Source organism: Pseudorca crassidens, chromosome 3, assembly GCF_039906515.1.
Source record: "Pseudorca crassidens isolate mPseCra1 chromosome 3, mPseCra1.hap1, whole genome shotgun sequence".
NCBI classification, from domain to species: Eukaryota; Metazoa; Chordata; class Mammalia; order Artiodactyla; family Delphinidae; genus Pseudorca; species Pseudorca crassidens.
The window spans coordinates 76,088,903-76,108,825 of record NC_090298.1 but is presented as its reverse complement, the minus strand read 5'-3'; the positions used below and the strand labels follow the sequence as shown (position 1 = coordinate 76,108,825).

At 34.9% G+C, this 19,923-nt stretch overlaps 1 protein-coding gene across 3 annotated transcripts in view; it reads left to right on the top strand.

The window, feature by feature from the left end:
- Window positions 1–19,923, top strand: part of KIAA0825 (KIAA0825 ortholog) — a 403,281-nt gene that overhangs the window by 117,964 nt on the left and 265,394 nt on the right. For all 3 annotated transcript variants that reach the window (XM_067731233.1, XM_067731231.1, XM_067731232.1), the window contains 6 exons: window positions 3,187–3,281; window positions 6,453–6,680; window positions 8,251–8,516; window positions 9,920–10,070; window positions 14,833–15,023; window positions 17,386–17,568. In XM_067731233.1, the coding sequence (XP_067587334.1) occupies window positions 3,187–3,281; window positions 6,453–6,680; window positions 8,251–8,516; window positions 9,920–10,070; window positions 14,833–15,023; window positions 17,386–17,568 (1,114 nt within the window). The remainder of the gene's footprint in view (window positions 1–3,186; window positions 3,282–6,452; window positions 6,681–8,250; window positions 8,517–9,919; window positions 10,071–14,832; window positions 15,024–17,385; window positions 17,569–19,923) is intronic.

The window sequence follows — 19,923 nt, the reverse complement described above, 5'->3', positions numbered from 1 at the left end:
ACAGGATAAAAGAATATATGGTTAAAATTAAGTATTTTTCCACTCCATTTGTCTAATTTCCCTTTCCAAAGGCAACTACTTCCATATATATCCCCATGTTAAAATAACACCAAATATTGTCCTACTATACAGAGATTCTTTTTTTTATGAACAATTATCTAGAAACACCCCATATTCAGAAAAACAGCTGAATAGTTTTCTATTGGTGCATGTACCATAATTTAATCAGCTACTCATTAATAGACACATAGGGTTGTTTTTTCCTCTTCATTTGCTTCCACAAACAATGATACGGCAAATTTACTTGAAGTATGTCTTATATGTCCTCATGTATATCTGGACAGTAAGTTACTAAGGTGGAAATGCTAAGTAAAAAGGAATGGTCACAGAGAGGATGAAAAGACAAAACGTAGACTGAGAAAGACATTTGCAAAATACATATCTGATAAAGACCTTGTATCCAAAATATACAAAGAACTCTTAAAATTCAACAGGAAAACAAAAAACTCAATTTAAAAATGAGCAAAAGATCTGGAGAGCTCACCAAAGAAGATATACAGATGGCAAATAAGCATATGAAAAGATGCTCAGCATCGTATGTCATCAGAGAAAGGCAAATTGAAACAAGGAGTTACCATTACACTCCTACTAGAGTGGCCGAAACCCAGAACACTAACACCACCAAATTCTGGCAAGGATGTGAAGCAACAGGAACCCTCATTCATTGCTAATAGGAACGTAAAATAGTACAGTCTCTTCGGAAGACTGTGTGGTTGTTATCTCATAAAGCTAAACCTTGCCTTATGTGATCTAGTAATCACACTCCTAGGTATTTATGCAAATGAGTTGAGAACTTATGTCCACACAAAAACCAGCACATGAATGTTTACAGCAGTTTTATTCAAAATTGCCAAAATTTGGAAGCAGCCAAGATGTCCTTCAGTAGGTCAATGGATAAACTGTGGTATGCCAATACAATGGAATATTATTCATTGATTTAAAAAAAAGAGATATCAAGCTACACAAAACGTGGAGGAAACTTAAATGAATATTGCTAGGTGAAAGAAGTCAATCTGAGAAGCCTGCATACTATATGATTCCAACTATAAGATATCCTAGGTAAAGCAAAAGTATAGAGACAGTAAAAGATCAGTGGTTGCTAAGGAGGGTGAGGAGTGGGGTAGAGGTGAGTAGGTGGAACACAGGGGATTTTTAGAGCAGTGAAATTAATCTGTGTGATAATAATGGTGGATGCATGACACTATGCATTTGGCAAAGCCATAGAACTGCACCACGCAAAAAATGAATCCTAACGCAAATTATGGACTTTAGTTAATAGTAATCTATCAATATTGGTTCATCAATTGTAACAAATATCCCACACCAATGTAAGATGTTAACAATAGGGGAAACTGAGGGCAGGGGGAGAGGGAGTATATGGGGACTCTGTACTTTCTGCTCAATTTTTTCTAAAAAGCTAAAACTGCTCAAAAAGCTAAAGTCTATTAATTTTTTTTAAAGCTATGGACATTGAGAGAGAGTTACAAGCCAGTTTTTCATATCCAGTTCAATTAACAATATTTTTGTTATGCAGAATTGTTTTATGGCTTCTGTGTCCTTCTGAAAAGTCTCTTATCTTGTGTCTTTTGGGAAAAAAATTCCATATTTTCTTTAATAGACTTATAGTTTCATTTTGCTTTATTTAAAAATCTGCTTAATCTGGATTTTATTTCAGTATTGAGATTCATCCTTATTAATAACACTAGCTTCTGCAAAAGATGTAATAAAATGCAAGTCATAGAGAAAGCATTTTAGGTTAAATGGTATAACACTGATCTAAAACCTTGTCTATGTTGTCATGTGTGTTGAGAAATGAAGCAGGATTCCTCAACTGCAGTCCACGGCCCCTTGAGGATCGTGAACGTGCTTTACAAGAGGGCCTGGGAATCTCCAATAGCACGTGTGAGTGTGTGTGCGCGCACACAGTCATATTGTGCATTTTGGATGAAGTGTTCTGTCACTTTAATCAAGTTCTATGAAGTGTTCAGAAATCCAAAGTGATTAAGAAACACTAGAGTTGGGGGAAATTTTTCCTCAGAATTAACTCTGATAACATTTCTCAAAAGGTTGTTGTTATCGCCTACCAAATGGAATATTTACCTTTTGAGAGAATGTTTCTGTGGATTGTGTTACTTACGAATCATTCATGATTAAGCTCATAGAACCATATTTAGAAAAAACAAACAAATATCCCACGATTTTCTAGATGACTATATTTGTCAGAAGCCCTGCCGATAAGAATCACTGATATTTGGAGATTTGTTTGCCCAGTATATAAGGAGAAACAGACTCTTAAGATTATTAAAATAAAAGAAAAATTAATCGTGCTATATAATTCGTCATCATATATCAAGTCTAAGCAAAACCAAAATATAAGTGCTAAGTCATTCATATTGAATTAAACTATAATTAATAGAACCATAATAGAAAATGGAAGGATCTCTTCGGCATATTTATTCATTACATTTTTGTAGATCTGTATTTTTCCCATGGAAAGAATTTCTTAATTCTGAAAAATAAAAGTTGAGGAAGTATTTCCATTTTAGAAGCTAGAGATCATTTCTTACCTGTCTCAGTGTTTGTGTTTTTCCAATGACTTACTGATAATCTTATTAAAAGTATAATTTTTCCTGATACGATGATGTTTATCCATGTGCTTTTGTTCTCTCTTGTTTCCAAAAAAGAAATATTAATGTGCTAAAGAACACCACTGGTTTTTAAAGCAGTACTTTAGATTTTAGCTTTTTAAATGAACAAAGAAATTAATATTTACTTTGTATAGTTAACTTATACTACATTATTAACATGAAAATGAATTAATGACAAAAGGATCTGAATTTTACAGATTATATATGCATATACATCAAATTTGAATATAAATAGCATATAAATTCCATCAAATTGTATGTATAGAAAAGGACTCTATGTATTGATCCTCTCATTATTGTGATGGCAATATCACCCTACATCTTGTTGACTGTATTCTTTGTACCTTGATGTGTTTGTATGTGTGTGTGTGTACTATGGATAGAGCTTTTCTACGTAATTAATTTTAACCTATTAATCACGTCTAGTATGGTTTGTTTTTCTTAATGTAAGTTTGTGTGTTTGTTTTCTATTGCATAGAAATTTTGGAGACATCCAGTAGAGAAGTTGTAATAGAGAAACCTAGAACAAATGAAACCAGTATTCCTTCAGAGCAATTGCTACCAGTAAAAGAGGTAAGTGAGGAAAAATGGGTGGTGGTTTTTAATTCATATGTAATAGCATCATCATTTTTATATGACTCCTTTATGAATCAAAATGTCTTGAGTTTTACCCTTTGCCACTAAAAAAATAATTCCTGGTTGAAAATAGTCTTATTAATTTTGATGAAAGTTGAATTTAGTGGGAACACTGCTGTGCTGCACAGTGTGTTCCATGCAAGGAGTAGGGAGCTGGCAGTGAAGAGATCTTTGTTCTCATCCCACTCGGGGTCTACACCTTGAGAATTTGGACTGTAGACAACTGTTGAAAAGTGAGAAAGTGGAGATGAAAAAGGAAAGGAAAGAGGAAAGAATAGTTTGAACTGGCCTCTTATTTGAGTGTGCCCAGCATGCCCCTGTTTGCTCTCAGATCCATTACCACTCTTCCTCTGCTCTGTTCTGTATTGTAGAGAAAAACCTCTTCCAGGCTTTCTTGCTTTCTGGACCTGGGTAGGTTTGGCCAATGAAAAGCACTAAGGGAAGATTGGAGGGAAGTTCTTGGAGAGAAACCAGAGGATTTCTTCCCCTTGCTCTGTTTTAGAGAACATCTCCAGGAGTAGCTGTGACTCCTTCATTTCTTCCATGCTGCTCCCCACACACAGTCCTCTCTCTGAGGTTTCAGGTCCGCCTGGCAGGTCGGCCTCCTTCACTGGTGGCCCCGGGGACTACACTTGCATAGCACTGTTCCCACTCTTTGTTCCTCCAGCCCTAGGAGCAGTCGTAGCTAGTGGTAGTGGTAGTAATAGTAATAAAATAACTGTCTTGCTTCATGACCCATGTTTGGCTCCTCACATCTTCTATCACCTTAGTAATTAATACCTTACATTAAAATTCTTCCTTTCAAAATACTGAGAGTGGTTTCTATTTTCTGAATGGATCTTGACTGATCTAGTAGGTAAACCTTTAAAAAGGCAAAAGAACATAGAGTTTTAACAGAGTTTCAATGTAGAAAGCAAGGAAAATAATCAGAAAAAATGCAAAATTATACATTATGTTTTAACCAAAAATCAGAGTAGATATTAAGAAATTAGCATTAGGTAATAGAAGAAAGGGATTTAGTGGGTAGCTCCTTTGTACACAGAACAGAAAACTACATTATTTCCTCTTTTTTTTTCTTGGATCAACTAGTAAATCTGATATATTCTAACTGGAAGGTGTATGATTCCAAACATCAAATGGGAAGAGTAGAAGTAAGCCAATGATATTTTATGTAAATAAATAGACTTCTAGGAGGAGATTTGAATAGTAAATGTTTTCAATTTTCTTTTTTTTTTTGCCGTACGCGGGCCTCTCACTGTTGTGGCCTCTCCCTTCGCGGAGCACAGGCTCCGGACGCTCAGGCTCAGCGGCCATGGCTCACAGGCCTAGCCGCTCCGCGGCATGTGGGATCTTCCCGGACCGGGGCACGAACCCGTGTCCCCTGCATCGGCAGGCGGACTCTCAACCACTGCGCCACCAGGGAAGCCCGGTTTTCCATATTTTGAAAAGAGAATTTAGGAGGTAGTATAATTACATATAAATTACCATGGGCAAAGGTAATCATCGTGGCACGCACACACGGACAAAAAGTCACTGTGACCATGGCAATTTTCCCCATAACATCTTGCCTTGAATGCATGAATGAATGATTTTAATGAATAGACATGCCCTGGTGGGGGAACAAAAAGCAGAGTTTTATTGTTGTTGTTTTTAATTTTTATGAAGGTAGATTCCTTTTTATATTTCTATCATAAATGCGTCCCAAGAAAATTCTGTTACAGCACAGAACTATACACATGGCACTTTCAAAGTTTCACTTATGAGAAAAGAAATTATATGAGCTGAGTAGATTCAATTATTGATTCATTTTATGTAAAAATAAAATGAGAGTTGTATCTTTAGGCAGGCCCTATGCTGTTAAAGGTCCAAATAAACCTTAGAAAGGAAATTTCAATTACATCTTAATTATAAGCATAATGAGAAGGAGAGACACTTTTTCTGATTATAGAGTTATGGGATCATAGAATTTTAGCTCTAGAAGATGAATCACCTTTATTACTTTGTACTGCATGTATATGCAGTACAAAAAAAGTCATTAAATTAACGTTTAGTGGGATTATGTATACAAGAAAATTAAGCTAATGATCATCATCTCCGTAATTTTAGACTGAAAGGGACCGTAGAAATCATTCAGTTCAGCTCTTTTATTTTTCCAACAAAAAACTTGAGATCCAGAAAAGTAAGTAATTCAGTTAGGAATATCAAGCCTAGCGTCTTCTGAAGTTGGAGTAGGTAAATTATTGCTGTAAACAAGATTACACTAAAACAGGAAAAGTTTAATCCTAAGCGTAGATTCAGCCTACTATCTATAATGCTTTTATACTTTAGAGAACATTAGAGGACTTGAGGGGAATATACATTTGTAAACATACCGCCACATGAGCCAAAGACCAAAAGAAAAAAAGAAAACACCACCACCGTCCGCCCCAGCCTCTCCCACTCCCCACACACAGAGCAATGCAGGTCATTTTAATTCCTCATTTTCTGGAACAAAAGTAGTGCCGCTTACCAATTTGTGGGTGGAGAAACTAAGTAAAATTCTAAAGAAATAAAAATCTAGAAACACACAATGGTATATTTTCTCTGAGAAATTTATTTCTTATTGCTATTTTTTTGACTTGTCTGGATTTCTGAAAATGAAAAAGAAATAAAAGATTGAATATTAAATGCTGTCGTATGTTGCAATACTTGTTAACAATAAACTGTAAAAAAGACTATAAAAATCTAATGTAGGCTTTATTAAATATATTGAATTTAAAGGCTGCTTTATGTGATAAATAGTGAGTGGAACTTTCAGCTCTCATAAAGATGGTTTTATTGAACTATATTTAAGAGATTAAATTTTGAAAAAACAAAGTTTTTGATTAAATCCACTGATGAATTAAAATGAAATGACAGTATATTACTGTGTGTAAAGAATGCACATGTTTTTGTATATTGCTTTATTCACTGGGTAATATTTTTAGGTTGTAAGAATGGCTTTTACAGTTTATCAAAGAATACCTACATTCAACATGCTGAATGAAAGTAATACTTTTATATCTGTAACAATAGAACAACACTTGTTGAGTTAAGATTGATATAACTTCATATAAACTTATATTTCAGGCTACTTTACTAAATTTTGGCTGGAGAAGTGCATTTAAAAAAGTGTCTCTTCCCATGGCACATTGTATAACAACAGCCATTGAAGACTTTTCCGCAAAAATTCTCCAACAGGAACAGAATGAAAGGTCTTCAGCTATGAGCTATGCTTTGAACCTTGTAAATGTCCAGCAAGTTTGGCAAGATAGCCGTGTGGTTCCTGAGGCAGACCAACCAAAGAAAATTGCAAAGGCAAGTATCAAATGAAATCCTTTCAAATTAGATTGGCATATGAGATTTTTTTTTTTTTTTATATACGCCATTGCAAAGGGAACCAATAGAAAAATGATGGAGTCTCTTGGGAAACACTTGGCACTTGACCCAGTACCAGTTTTCTTCTCTGGTATCCATGGGCCACTGTGCTAGCAAAAATGACTTAAAACTGCTGCCAACTTTTTGCTCCATGAATCTGAGGTAACTAAAGAGAGGGCCTCTGTGACTTCCTGGGGGGCTGAGAAACTGCTTGTTTGGGTTATACCTTTGAATGACTCCAGGAGAAATTTAGGAGGTTGAAGGAGTTACTGTCTTTTATTGGTTTGGGCAACTTTTAAATCTTTATTTACACCTTAGTGACCATTCCTTTAACATCAGTCTTGCATCTGTGTTCTGAGAGTCACAGAACATACTGAGAAAATAGGAAGTAATTACGGAAATAGAGAAATATAGTTACTCAGCATTAAGTCCGCAGTGAGGTCAGCAACGTATCATTGAAATTTTTTTTTTAAATAAATTTATGTATTTATTTATTTATTTTTGGCTGCGTTGGGTCTTTGTTGCTGTACGTGGGCTTTCTCTAGTTGCAGAGAGCGGGGGCTACTCTTCGTTGTGGTGCACTGGCTTCTCATTGCAGTGGCTTCTCTTGTTGCGGAGCATAGGCTCTAGGTGTGTGGGCTTCAGTAGTTGTGGCACGTGGGCTCAGTAGTTGTGGCTCGCGGGCTCCAGAGCACAGGCTCAGTAGCTGTGGTGCACGGGCTCAGTTGCTCTGCGGCATGTGGGATCTTCCTGAACCAGGGCTCGAACCCTTGTCCCCTGCATTGGCAGGCAGATTCTTAACCACTGCGCCACCAGGGAAGCCCCTGAAATGTTTTTGAAAGAGAGTTTTGAAAGGTGACCTTAATCCCCTATTGCCACCCTGAGGCTCCAGAACATTCCCCAGGGAACACTTTTGGCCGACCTGGAGTGGAGGCAAGTTGCGCCTTCCCATCCATCCATCACGCCTCCTTTGCCATTAAGAAGGAGTAAATTCACAACTAGTAAAAAGCTAAGTGCATCACTTCTGAGAGTTGCTGACTCTTTACCAATAAGAAGATGCTATATGAGGTTGTCTCTGATGCTTTTAGATTGTTTAAGTTAAACTGATATAACCTCATATATCTGTGATGATTAATTTAAAAAAATACTTCCATGAAAATTTAGCAAAAAAAACCCAGGAATAAGTTTAAAATAATGTAAGCATGGATACATATTTTCTGAGTTCTATTAACTACAAATAAAAGTAACAAAGCTATTTCATGAGTTTTTCATAATGTCTCTCTAGTAAGCATAAGGTTTGACGGTTATATACAGAGAAGCATCATTTTGGTATTTATTTGAAATAAAACATTTAACTTTCTACAACAGAGAAATCGATTATTATAAAGTTGTGTCATTATATTTATGTTTGATGCCAAATTCATTATTTTGGAATTTAGCTCCCCTGTACATAAATTACACGGTGCTGTCAGAATACAAATAACTCAGTGCTACATTTATTTCTCCCTAGTTTTGTTCTGACATCATGGAAAAACTTGACACAATCCTTCCACTGGCTCTGGCATGCAGAGATGATTCTTTTCAGGAAATTAGAGCAAACTTTGTGGAGGCCTGTTGTAAAGTGGCAACAGCTGTCCTGGCCAGACTGCAAGAGAGAGGCAAGGAGTTTCCTTCCAAAGCACCCCTGAAAAACTTGTACATGCTGCTCTCCACGGCAGTGTATGTCTTCCAGCATTTTATGCAATATGATAATTTGATGAAAGAAAATACTAAGAAGTGAGTGTCATTTATATTAAGTTGATGGCCATTCTTAAAGTAACATGTAATCTTTGGATATCACAGAGGTGGAATTTTGATAATAATATTTGAGAAGAAGAAAATAATAATTAACATGGTGAATTATTTTCATTTGTCTTGACTAGGAAATGTCAAAAAGGTAGAGCGTGGGTTGTGTTAAACCAGATATACGGGTAGTAAGAAGGATAGGCATTCCCTCTAAAGGCCCACTCAGATGACCCTTGCATTTCCCATTCTCTAAACTGGAGGCACTATTTTCGGCATGTTGTTATGACATGACCAAACCAACCCTTTCCATTCTGTAAGGCACATTGTACTGACTACACTGAAAAGGAAAAAAACAAATTTCTTTTTGTCACACAAAACAATATTTGTGGAAAATGCCCTTCTCTTTTGTTCCTAGGCCAACTAGATGTTAGGAGCAGGCATAGAGAAGAGATGCATTTCAATCTATTTTATTGATGAACGTAAACATATTTCAGAACATCCATTTAATAATAAGCTATCCTTCATAGTTGAAGAGGAAGCATCTGGCAGTCATAATTTTCATGTATTAGTAGTCCAAAAAGACCAAATGTTTTCTGGATAGAGAAGAAAAATGACCAGAGGTATTATCACATGGTCTATCTGGCTTCTCTCTAGAAGAGAGCACAGTCCCTTGCAAAGGGAGCATGTAGACTGGGCAGTCCAGTGTGAGCCCAAGAATCTAGTCTATATGCCTTATTTAGCCTTTGCAATCCCTTAGTAGTGATGAGAGGAAGCAAAGAGAGTGTACTAAAAATAGCTGAAGATAGAAGTAAACTTGGCTTGTTGTAGGATATAACTATGATATTTCTTTAATTCTCTTAAGTAGTCAGATTGTTGAATTTATCAACAAAATGTGCCAGCAATCACTTTATTTCTGTAGAATATTGTAAAACAGTTTATGAGATAATTGACATCTACAAAATTACAATTTTTAAAATAAAAAGAGTGTGTTTGTGGGATGTGTGATAGCTTTACAAAAGTTGGTTCTGACAAATGCATGTTTTTCTCTATAATAACGATAACCTAATGCCTAAATAATGCACTGATCTCTAATAATAGGCTTACAAAGAATACTTTTATTTTTGAATGATGTATTGACAATGCAGTTTGTCTCAAGCTGAAGTGCATATTTGTGGAACAGCAGATGTACGTTTTCAAAGGACTTGCAAAACAAAGACCAGCTATTTTTTTTTTTTTTTTTCTTTTTGGAAAGTGAATGTGGATGCAGACTTCAGCATTAGGAGGAAATGAATGATTGATATCTAATAATCAAAACCATTTGTAGTACTGGAGATTGTTACCTCCTACTGCACAGGCCTTAAATCTCTGTCTCTTTGATCATTCCCTCTGAACAGACCCATATTCCTGGTACCTGTCCAACGATATCAGGAATTCATCAACACTCTACAGTTTCAGGTTACGGACTACTGCGTCAGAGTTTGTGCTACAAGCATTTTACAGGATGCTGAGAGCCACCACTGGGATGACTACAAAGCTTTTTATGAGGTGTGAAGTTAAGTTTACTGTCCCTCCTTTTTTACACAAATATGTTTTACTGCCTACCTGCTTTCTGGCTAATTAGAAACATGAGCTTGGCAGTACTGACACACGAAGGCTGTTAGGATAATGTTTTTTAAATATTGAATCTGTACTTAGAAAAACACTGTTTTTAAAAACCTGAAATAATTAGAACTCTCCTTCTGCTTAAAAGTAAAAATAACTTAATTTGAGCTGCAGTGTTTCAGTGCTATATAATAAGTTGGAATATAATGGGGTACAATGAAAACTCAAAGAGAAACAATGCCAAAATACTACAACCTTATATTGTTTTCAAAGGAACCAGTTATAGGTATCCTTGCATTATTTTCTTGTTATATATTTCCATCTGTGTTTGATAAATATTTTTTATTAAGCAGCTTTATTCTTTATACTTATTTTTTCCTTCTTATTTTATGTTCTTATGAGTGTGCTTTAAGACCCATCTGATCATTTATAGCTTACCTATTTTCATTTAACCCATGTTTTGAAATCCCAAATTTTTACTGAATTAAAGCCTAATGATTCCCAGTGCAACCAAAGCCAGGATCAATTAAAATTATTCATCATCAGGCTTCATTAGTTTCCCTTCCCCTGAATCCCATTGATTATACATAAACCACAACTCTTGAAATCCCTTGAAGTTGACTTCAGGGTGGGGTGAAACATTATATCTATGGAGTATTGAGAAAAACAGAGTGGAGTTTTATTCAGTGAAGTCACTCCTGTCACCTTCCTGACACTGAAGGTTCCAGTTGCTCCATTTATGCCTGTTATTATCATAATAAATGTTGTCACAACAGAGAGGAGCAGCTTAGAAGCTTTTTAAAAGGGCTTTCCACGTTTTCTAAGACGATTTCATGGGTCTTAGAAAGGGTCTCCTTTAGAGGCCCTTCCCAGATACATTTTCTTTTTGCAAGAGCATCCATATAGGGTTTTCCAAACCTGACATACTTCAAACAGCAGTGAGCAGAAAGAAAAAGGGAAAGTGCTATGGTGCAGCTGGTATCCTGAGATAAGAATAAAAGTATCTGTCTTCCCGTCTCCTGGCAGCATCCCAGCTCCCTTATGTGCCTTGAGGTAAACAGAGAGGTTGAAAACGAATCCATCTCATGTTTCAAACTATTTCAATGTGTCAGTGTACTAATGAGCAATTTTATATAATGTTTCCATTGAAGAACAGGTCTCTCACTATATGTCCAACATAGGGGTATTATGTTTCCTCTTATGCAAACTGGGAAGTAGAAGACTTGTACAGTATAAATAATAAGTAGATGCATCGAGAACCTGTTATTGAAGTTACCAAGTATTTAAAAAAAAAAGACAAAAACAAATTACCACATAACATGCAGCTTTTAGATCTTATGACAAGAGTTTAGCTTCTAAGACAGAAATAACGAGGTAGCTACCCTGTGATTACATGGTACTGTAGCTTCCATACACTCACTTACATGGTCAATAGTTACAATTTAATTGCAGTTAGTGGTTGTTATTTATGCTCAGAAAAATTAAGTGATACTGCTTTTCTATTTACCAAAACTAAAAACCTTCTAAAAATAGCACAGATGCTAAGTTGTTTTGACAACTGGAGTCCCTGACATGGTTTTATCCCATTTACTATACCCCTCTCTCCTCCGCTCCCCCATTATTCCAACTGATTTGTGAAACAGGACTACTATGTTTTTGGCAGGGCTGTTTTGAGAGGAGAGGAGATGAAATCTGCCTGACTGGAGGGGAAGGGTAGGATAGAGATCTCAGGGGAACCTATCGCCACGTGCAGAGAGTAGTAAAGAAATAGTGAAAAAATTTATAAAGATATGGAGCAATATTTGCTCACATTTTGTGATATCAAGTGAGCCCTAGATACATCATTTCCATTTTCTAAACGGTCAGGTTGAGAGAGCCAAAGAGTTCAGTATCTTTCTGATGAGGTGCTGGTCAGATGGCACAGTGGGTGTTCAAATTACATGTTTAAAATTAAGCTTTTAGTATAGTTGACATCTGCTCAATTTTAGCAACTTGTGTTTTCTAATAGTCAGAGAATAAAGAATTGCCTGTTCAAAGATAATATTGAGTGGCTTATATAATAAAGCCCAGCTGCTTGTTTCCTGATATATAATCTAAATAAAAGCTCACATATGTTTACCTTATAGTGGGTCTACAAAAATAACAGATGTTTACTAGCAGAATACTTTTGAAATGACAACAAAGAGGGAAACAGGTCAGAAAAATAAATGAATCACATTTTAGTTTAAAGAAAGCCCTTGCATACATTGAACTTAAACACATTTTGAAGAAAATTGTGAGAAAGGTGACCAGCTTGGAATGTCTTTAAGTAAACATGACGTTTATATTTTTAAAAGTCTTAAAAATAAGTATATTTTACTTTAGGAGAAGAAATCTGTGTGCCTAAAGTTATTTTTATTTTCTCATTTATTGCTAAAAGGTAGCTATTAAGGAAATTGTTTTTTTATATTTTGAAAAATATGAGAAATCATGTTGGCCATGTTATTATAGGCATCCACCCATTGCCACGGAGAAAGTGTAAATCATTCAGGCCAGTTATGACATGGGTTGGGTTGGTTTTGCTTTAATTAACACACAACACAGAAAGTAATAAAGAAAATCAAGCATTAAAATTACTTTCTTACTTGAGGAAATTTTTTAAAGCATTCTTTATCACAGAACACACAACAAAGAAAATATAAGCAACTATAATTTTGCTACTTCTGCATTAATTTTGTAATTCTGTTTTTTTCTTAAACAGTTTTCATGTACATCTAGTCAGGAAATCAGAAGTGGTCAAAGTCCCCACCAGTTTGAACTTGAGTCTTTGACAGTTTGATATCCAAGTTTGCCACCCAAGGAGAATAATTCTACTCATTTATAAACTCCATTTGTAAGTCAATAGATAATAACTATAGATTGTTATTATTACAGTAACTACAAAAGATTTTACTAATCAAAGAAATTACCAGGAGAATGATACGTAAGGAGTATCCACCTAAGAAATGATCAACTTTAGGTATAGGAGAAGAGCAGACTTTTTTTAAGATGACATTTGTTTGGGCTTCCCTGGTGGCACAGTGGTTAAGAGTCCGCCTGCCAGTGCAAGGGACATGGGTTCGAGCCCTGGTCCGGGAAGATCCCACGTGCTGCGGAGCAACTAAGCCCGCGCGCCACAACTACTGAGCCTGTGCTCTAGAGCCCACAAGCCACAACTACGGAAGCCCACGCGCCTAGAGCCTGTGCTCTGCAACAGCTGAAGACACCGCATTGAGAAGCCTGATCACCGCAATGAAGAGTAGCCCCTGCTCCCTGCAACTAGAGAAAGCCCGCACGCAGCAACAAAGACACAATGCAGCCAAAAATAAATAAAATAAAATAAATTTATATTAAAAAAAGAATGAAAACTGAAACTATCCTGAAAAAAATAAAAAGATGACATTTGTTTGAGAAATATAAGTAGTGGGCGAAGCAGAAATTTTAAGTCCAAGAGGATTACTTAGAGATAAATTGGAAGTTTTTCTCGTTTAACTTTTGATACAGTAACATATAATCAGGATAGTGTTTGAAGAACACATTCTTCAAACTTCAAATAATCTATTTCAAATAATCTTTTACTCTGGTCTGAAGAAAATGAGGAAACACTAGCATACCTCCCTGAGAGCATGTGAACTAATTAAGGGTTGTAATTCACTTGAGGCTACCTTCTCATTTCTGCCTGTTTTCCTTGTCTTTGGCTGCTGTTGGGTCTCACTCTGTGGTCAGGGAAAATTTGGCACAGAGAAGAGGTCTGTACCGGCGTAGAAGGGAATGAAAATCTGGCCCTTTGGAAGTATAAAGTACTGTACAAATACTAAGAAATGATGATAACATATGCCTAGACTTTACAAAATCTTACAAAAATCAGACTATGTTACTGTTTCTAGTATTGTTAAAACTCCATGGATGAAATAGCCTAATATAGTCTTTGATAGTTACCCACCCCCTTTGTTTTCATGCATGTTGATAATATGTAAGTTTATGATAGTATGTAAGTTTATTTTTGCTCCTGTCATTTCATTGCAGTGTGAAATCTAAAACGTTTGTAAAATGATCTCAATGATGCTAATAATCCATATACATCCATAAACAATTTAAATTAATAAATTTTAATTTTCGAGGGATTGGCCCAGTATCTTAAACTAGCATGACTTTGGTTAGCAGCTATAAAGACAATTATTATTATTATTTTTGCGGTACGCGGGCCTCTCACCGCTGTGGCCTCTCCCGTTGCGGAGCACAGGCTCCGGATGCGCAGGCTCAGCGGCCATGGCTCACGGGCCCAGCCGCTCCGCGGCATGTGGGATCCTCCTGGACCGGGGCACGAACCCGTGTCCCCCGCATCGGCAGGCGGACTCTCAACCACTGCGCCACCAGGGAAGCTCAAGACAGTTATTTTAAAGTAAATTTTAAACTCTAGACCAGGAGTAGGTAAATCAAGGCTATGCTAGGTTAAATGCTTGTGGTCTGGATTTGCACGAGAATGTCTGGTCTCATAATTGAAATAAAACATATGTTCCTTTGTCAATAAGGATGTTTTACATGTTGTCAAAAATCTTTCTTGGTCATCTAGTGTGTCAAACTCTCCAGCTATTTCCTTTCAGCCTGAACTAATTAGGTTCATAGGAAGCAAACTGGTATTTTGGAAGATGTGATTGTCTTTTTTAATGTGTGGTGGTTTTGCTAGGGGGAAAGATGCTCCTTCTCGCTCCAGATGTGGCATTATTTCTTCTGGGCACTTCATCACGATCTCTGGACCATTCTGCCCCCTAAGTTAGCCCAGGAGATTCTAGCAGAAGTGCTGGAGAAATCTTTGGGTCTCCTGGCCTCCAGATATGCTCGGGCCCATCCCAGTTATAAGAGAACTCCACAGATAAGGTAATTGAAGTTGTGAAAACCATTGTTTTTTAAGAAAACTTTTTTGTCATTTGTATAAAGCAGGATATAATTCTGTGTCTCATGACATAGCTCCTTGTATATTTAACGCATTTCTAACATCTGAAAGGAAATCATATTCAATTTTCCCGAGATACTTAAGTAGAAATGTGGAACTTGAATCAAAATAACTTTGTTCTTTTTTCTTCTTAAAATTGTATATAAAACCCACTTGTTTCTAAAGAGTGAGTCAAGATGTATTACAATCTAGGACATAGATGTCCAAAGGTTAATAAATAAGATAAAGAGGGAAAATTAAGGTCCTGAAATGGAGAAGAAAGCATCAGTGCTGTGATGAAGTAATTTGACTTTGAAATTCTAGGCAACCAGGGGATTTTTGTTTTTTTGGTTTTTTTTTAATGTCTTTAAATAGTGTAGTTAATCTTTATTAAGGAAACTCTTTTGTCTAATCATTTGTCTCTTAATATAGTCTAATTACTTCTTTCCTCTTTTCCTTTATTTTTTTTCCTTTTCTTTTCATTATGTATTACTAAAAGCCAGTTCAACAAAATGTGAAATCACAGAAAATGAGGAGTAGCAGTCACAGGGTCTTAAATTAAAGACTGAATTATAGTCCAATTCTATGGGTTATCTAGGCAATTAATTTTACAAAAATGTGCGTACGTGACAGCAATGGTCTGTACAAAGCGAAGGCTTTTGTTTTTACAAACATTCTGGCTAATATGATTAAGACCTGCCTTTTAGGTATAAAAATTTTTTTTTCAGATATATGTTAGGAGGAACCGAAAGACATCAGAGGTTTTTTAAATTTTTTTCCAGTAGGAATTATTTTTCTGATCAAGCATGCTGCATTTGAAGGGCATTTAGGTCCTGCTACAGTGTTCCATAAGTATGGTATTTTGAACAGGCTGTTTTGAATTACTGACCAAGCATTTTTTTAAAAAAAACATTGAACTCTGAAGAATAGATGGAAAATTCCTTTTGAGAGCAAAGAAAACCTTCATTCTTTTCCTGATGTAGCTTAAATCACTTTTGACTGTGAGGTGGCAAGCCATTATGAGATGCTTATGAAATCAGATTTACTATTAGCTCATGAAATAGGTAGTATATTTAATTGATTAACTGTACTATAGAGACTTTTGGTTTCTATTTTCTGGGTAGTTACATAAAAATGCCACGCAAAGCTAGAGTTATCTCTCCTAGTTTTTAATATGTAAAATAAATAAATACTTTTATTTGAATGGTTAATTCTAAAGCATCCATAGTGAGGAAATCAGATTTCGCAGGCATGTGTGCATTTGTGTCTGTGTGTATATATATATCTTGGATTTGCAATTGTTTAATTAGCAATTAGAATGAGTGGATGCAAACTATAATTAAACCTTCCTAAGGGTGATTCTTGATGCTTTTAGAATTCCAGTAGCTTCCAACTGTTGTGTAACCAAAACCATATATATGATTTATATATAATATGTTATATATTATTAATGTATGTATACATGTATTATATATAATACATGTGAAGCCAAAATGTCATTTTTAAAAGATCCTCAAACTTATTTGTTTCTTATCACTTCAAAACTTTCATCTTTTATTTCTTCAGCATTGAATTTAAAAGAAAAAAAAGAGGAAATTAACTGAGCTCTGTACAATTTAGTCATATACCAAAATAATCTTTAAACAGATCTTTGGAGTGCTGTTAAAACTCAAGAAAGATAGAAACCAAAAACTGAGTTTATGAATAAGAAAAAATATAGCATATTTGCCACAAATTTATTTAATATTGGAAATTTCTGAAACAATAAGCTTTTCCATTTGCACTTCTGGTGTCATTTTTTCTCATCTTCCACTTTCTGGGAGAACATGTTGCCCAATCTTGTAACTTTCTTTTGACACCTTGTACTCGGATGAGGACAATTGTCCTGCTATCAGATTTTTACCTATCATGCATATATGGATAATAGCAAATTTTCTTTTAATCTGACTTTTGCTGAATTTAATTGTTGACTTTTGCTGAAGGAAAGTCTCTTGAGATTCTTGGAGAGTATCTTGATAATGCAAAATAAACATTTAAAAAAAAACAAAAAGAAGTACTCCTGAAACACTTCACTACTATAGACTTCACTATTCCTAAAGACAATGAATGGTATTATGGGTCAGCTAACACTTGGAAACTCAAAAGCTATCTTTGATGCTGTCTATCTGTTTTTGATCTCTGAAGCTCTGATAGCTAACTAAATATATCTATTCTTACATATTCTTAATATAATAGCTATGGATGATAGTGTATATACCAAGCAGAAAAACAATTTTAACATGATTTTCTTCTTTTTCTTTCCAACAGACTTGATGTCACAACAATTTTAATATGCACTGAGAACATGTTATGGTCAGTTTGCACATCTGTACAGAAGCTTTTGAATCCTCATGAGTATGTAGATGATAAAATTTTAAAAATTCATACCCATTGTAATAATCTCTTCACAACATTAGTCATTTTGACTTCACCACTAACTGAATTATACCAGTAAGTATCAAATATATTTTCTTTTTAGCTATTATGATATATAAATTAATGTGATTTAACAGAGTTATTTTCATGATACTTACTGAATTGTGTGAAGTAGCAAGTAGAAATTTATTGAAGTGCGTTTTTGACATGAGGTGAGCCATTTTACAAAACAAACACTAACCAACAAGGGTTTCTTCATTCTCAGAGTAATTTGGTCCTAGTAATGTGGTATATCCCTATTGGTCGATCCTATTCAGTTGATAAGGCTCCAATACAAGCAGGATCATTTCGAGCATCACTATTTGAGTTGTTTAAATGATCAAATTATATTAATGGATTGGTTATTTCAGTCATAGCTTGATTACTCTGTGAAATAATAAATCATATCCAATGGCTCTGTGTGTCTTTTAAAAATATTTTTTAATTTTTAATTTGATATAAAGTGATTTTCTCTAATAAAAAAATATTTTTAAATGATTGTAAAATATTCTCAAGGGACTTCCTTGGTGGTCCAGTGGTTAAGACTCTGTACTTCCACTGCAGGGGGGCGTGGGTTCGATCCCTGGTCAGGGAACTAAGATCCCACATGCTGTGTAGTGCGGCCAAAAAAAATAAATAAAATAAAATATTCTCAAATCTGGAAGAGATCTCATGGTCCCATACTTTCAGTTACTCTGCCATAGATTTGCATTTTTAGTATTAGACTTTAGTGACTGAGCTAGTAATGGCAGTCAGTGGAAATAGGAACAAGTAATTACATGTTTTAAATGTTGAAATATTTTACTTAGCTAAACAAATAAGATTTAGGGAAATTAAAAATTTTGAACTACTTTTCTGGTTTATTTCATTCAAATTTATAATATTATAAAAGAGATTAGAGTAAATCTTGTAATAAAACGTTAATATAATTTTGTTTAAACCCTCCTCCAAAATAGTCACTTTATCTTGAAAGACTAGATATTGCATATTCTTAGTTTCTTGGATAGTAAAAATTATACACATTTCTGTTTCTTAGAATAAATTAGGTAAAGTATGTTTCTGCACTATGCTGGTAAAGGCAATATATAAATCTTGATTTTCAGTAAATTTTAAGACTTTTGTGTTAGAAATTCTAAGAGTAATTAACAAGTTTGATTTCCATTTCCTTATAATTTTCACCCACTCCTTGACTTTCAACAGACCCATTGTTTACAGATTGCTTCTTCTGGCAACCTTACCATTGAGAACTCATTTTAGAAATGGAGAATTCTTTCAGAAAGGGAAAGAAATAGTGAGATAAATTGCCATAAATTTGGGATTATGTACATAATGGTGCATAATCATAAAAAGCTCAAGGTCTGAAGCCTATAATAAATCCTAGTAAACTAAACTGATTTACCATAGATGAAAAAATTACTATGCTCTTAGTTCAATGGGTCATTTCATCTAAGGGGAAGGCCCTGTGAAAATCAGGAACAAAGTTGACAAATTTCATGGATTGGTCATGGTGAGCAATATTGAATTTCATGGTCTGTCACAGATGAATAGAAAAATTTTAACCCCCCAATGCATTTGTAAAACAAATAAATTATTATAAAAGATTGCATATTTTAATAATGATAATATAACACACATTCATTATTGTTAACCTGTGGCCTTTTGATACATTTTAAAACAACTATGCAAGTATTCAAATCTCTGTGATTTGTGCATTAGATATTGCACTGTAACCTCATTCAACAAATTTAAATTGCTAATTTCAACCAGGATTGCAGAACATTTTATACCAAGCACTGCCTCTGGTCTTCTTAATATAAAACATAGATAGTGGTATTGCTTTGAAGCATGAACAAAATTCTATACATACTTTAATTTTTTTATTATTTCTCAGATCATAAAAATTTTCACAGATTGTATCCATTCATGTTGATATAAAATTTATTATTGCTTTCCTAAAGTATAAATCTAATCTTTAAAATATATTTCTCTTTGTATTGACAAAGAAAATCTACAAGGCAGCATGTTCCTCACCAAATAGGAAAAAAAAGTGTGTGTATGTTGCAAGAACCCTATTGACTTATTTATTAGCTTCTTTTCACAGCCAGGATATGAAGTTGTCATATTATTAGTATTTTAGAAAAAAATTGTATCTCTGTCTCACATTTAAAAATTAAACTGTATGCTTTGAGGAATTGGTGAAGAGTAGCAATCAGATGTTGATAGCATTGAATTTTTATAAACTATGCCTGACATTTGTTACTCTATGTGATATACCTTTTTTGAAGGTGACTGCCTTTATTCCAAGTAGTTCTGACAGATAAACTGACTGTATTTTCCTTCCTGAGCTTAGCATAGGACTACTAAATCCCAGGGCAGAAATATGATTTTTAA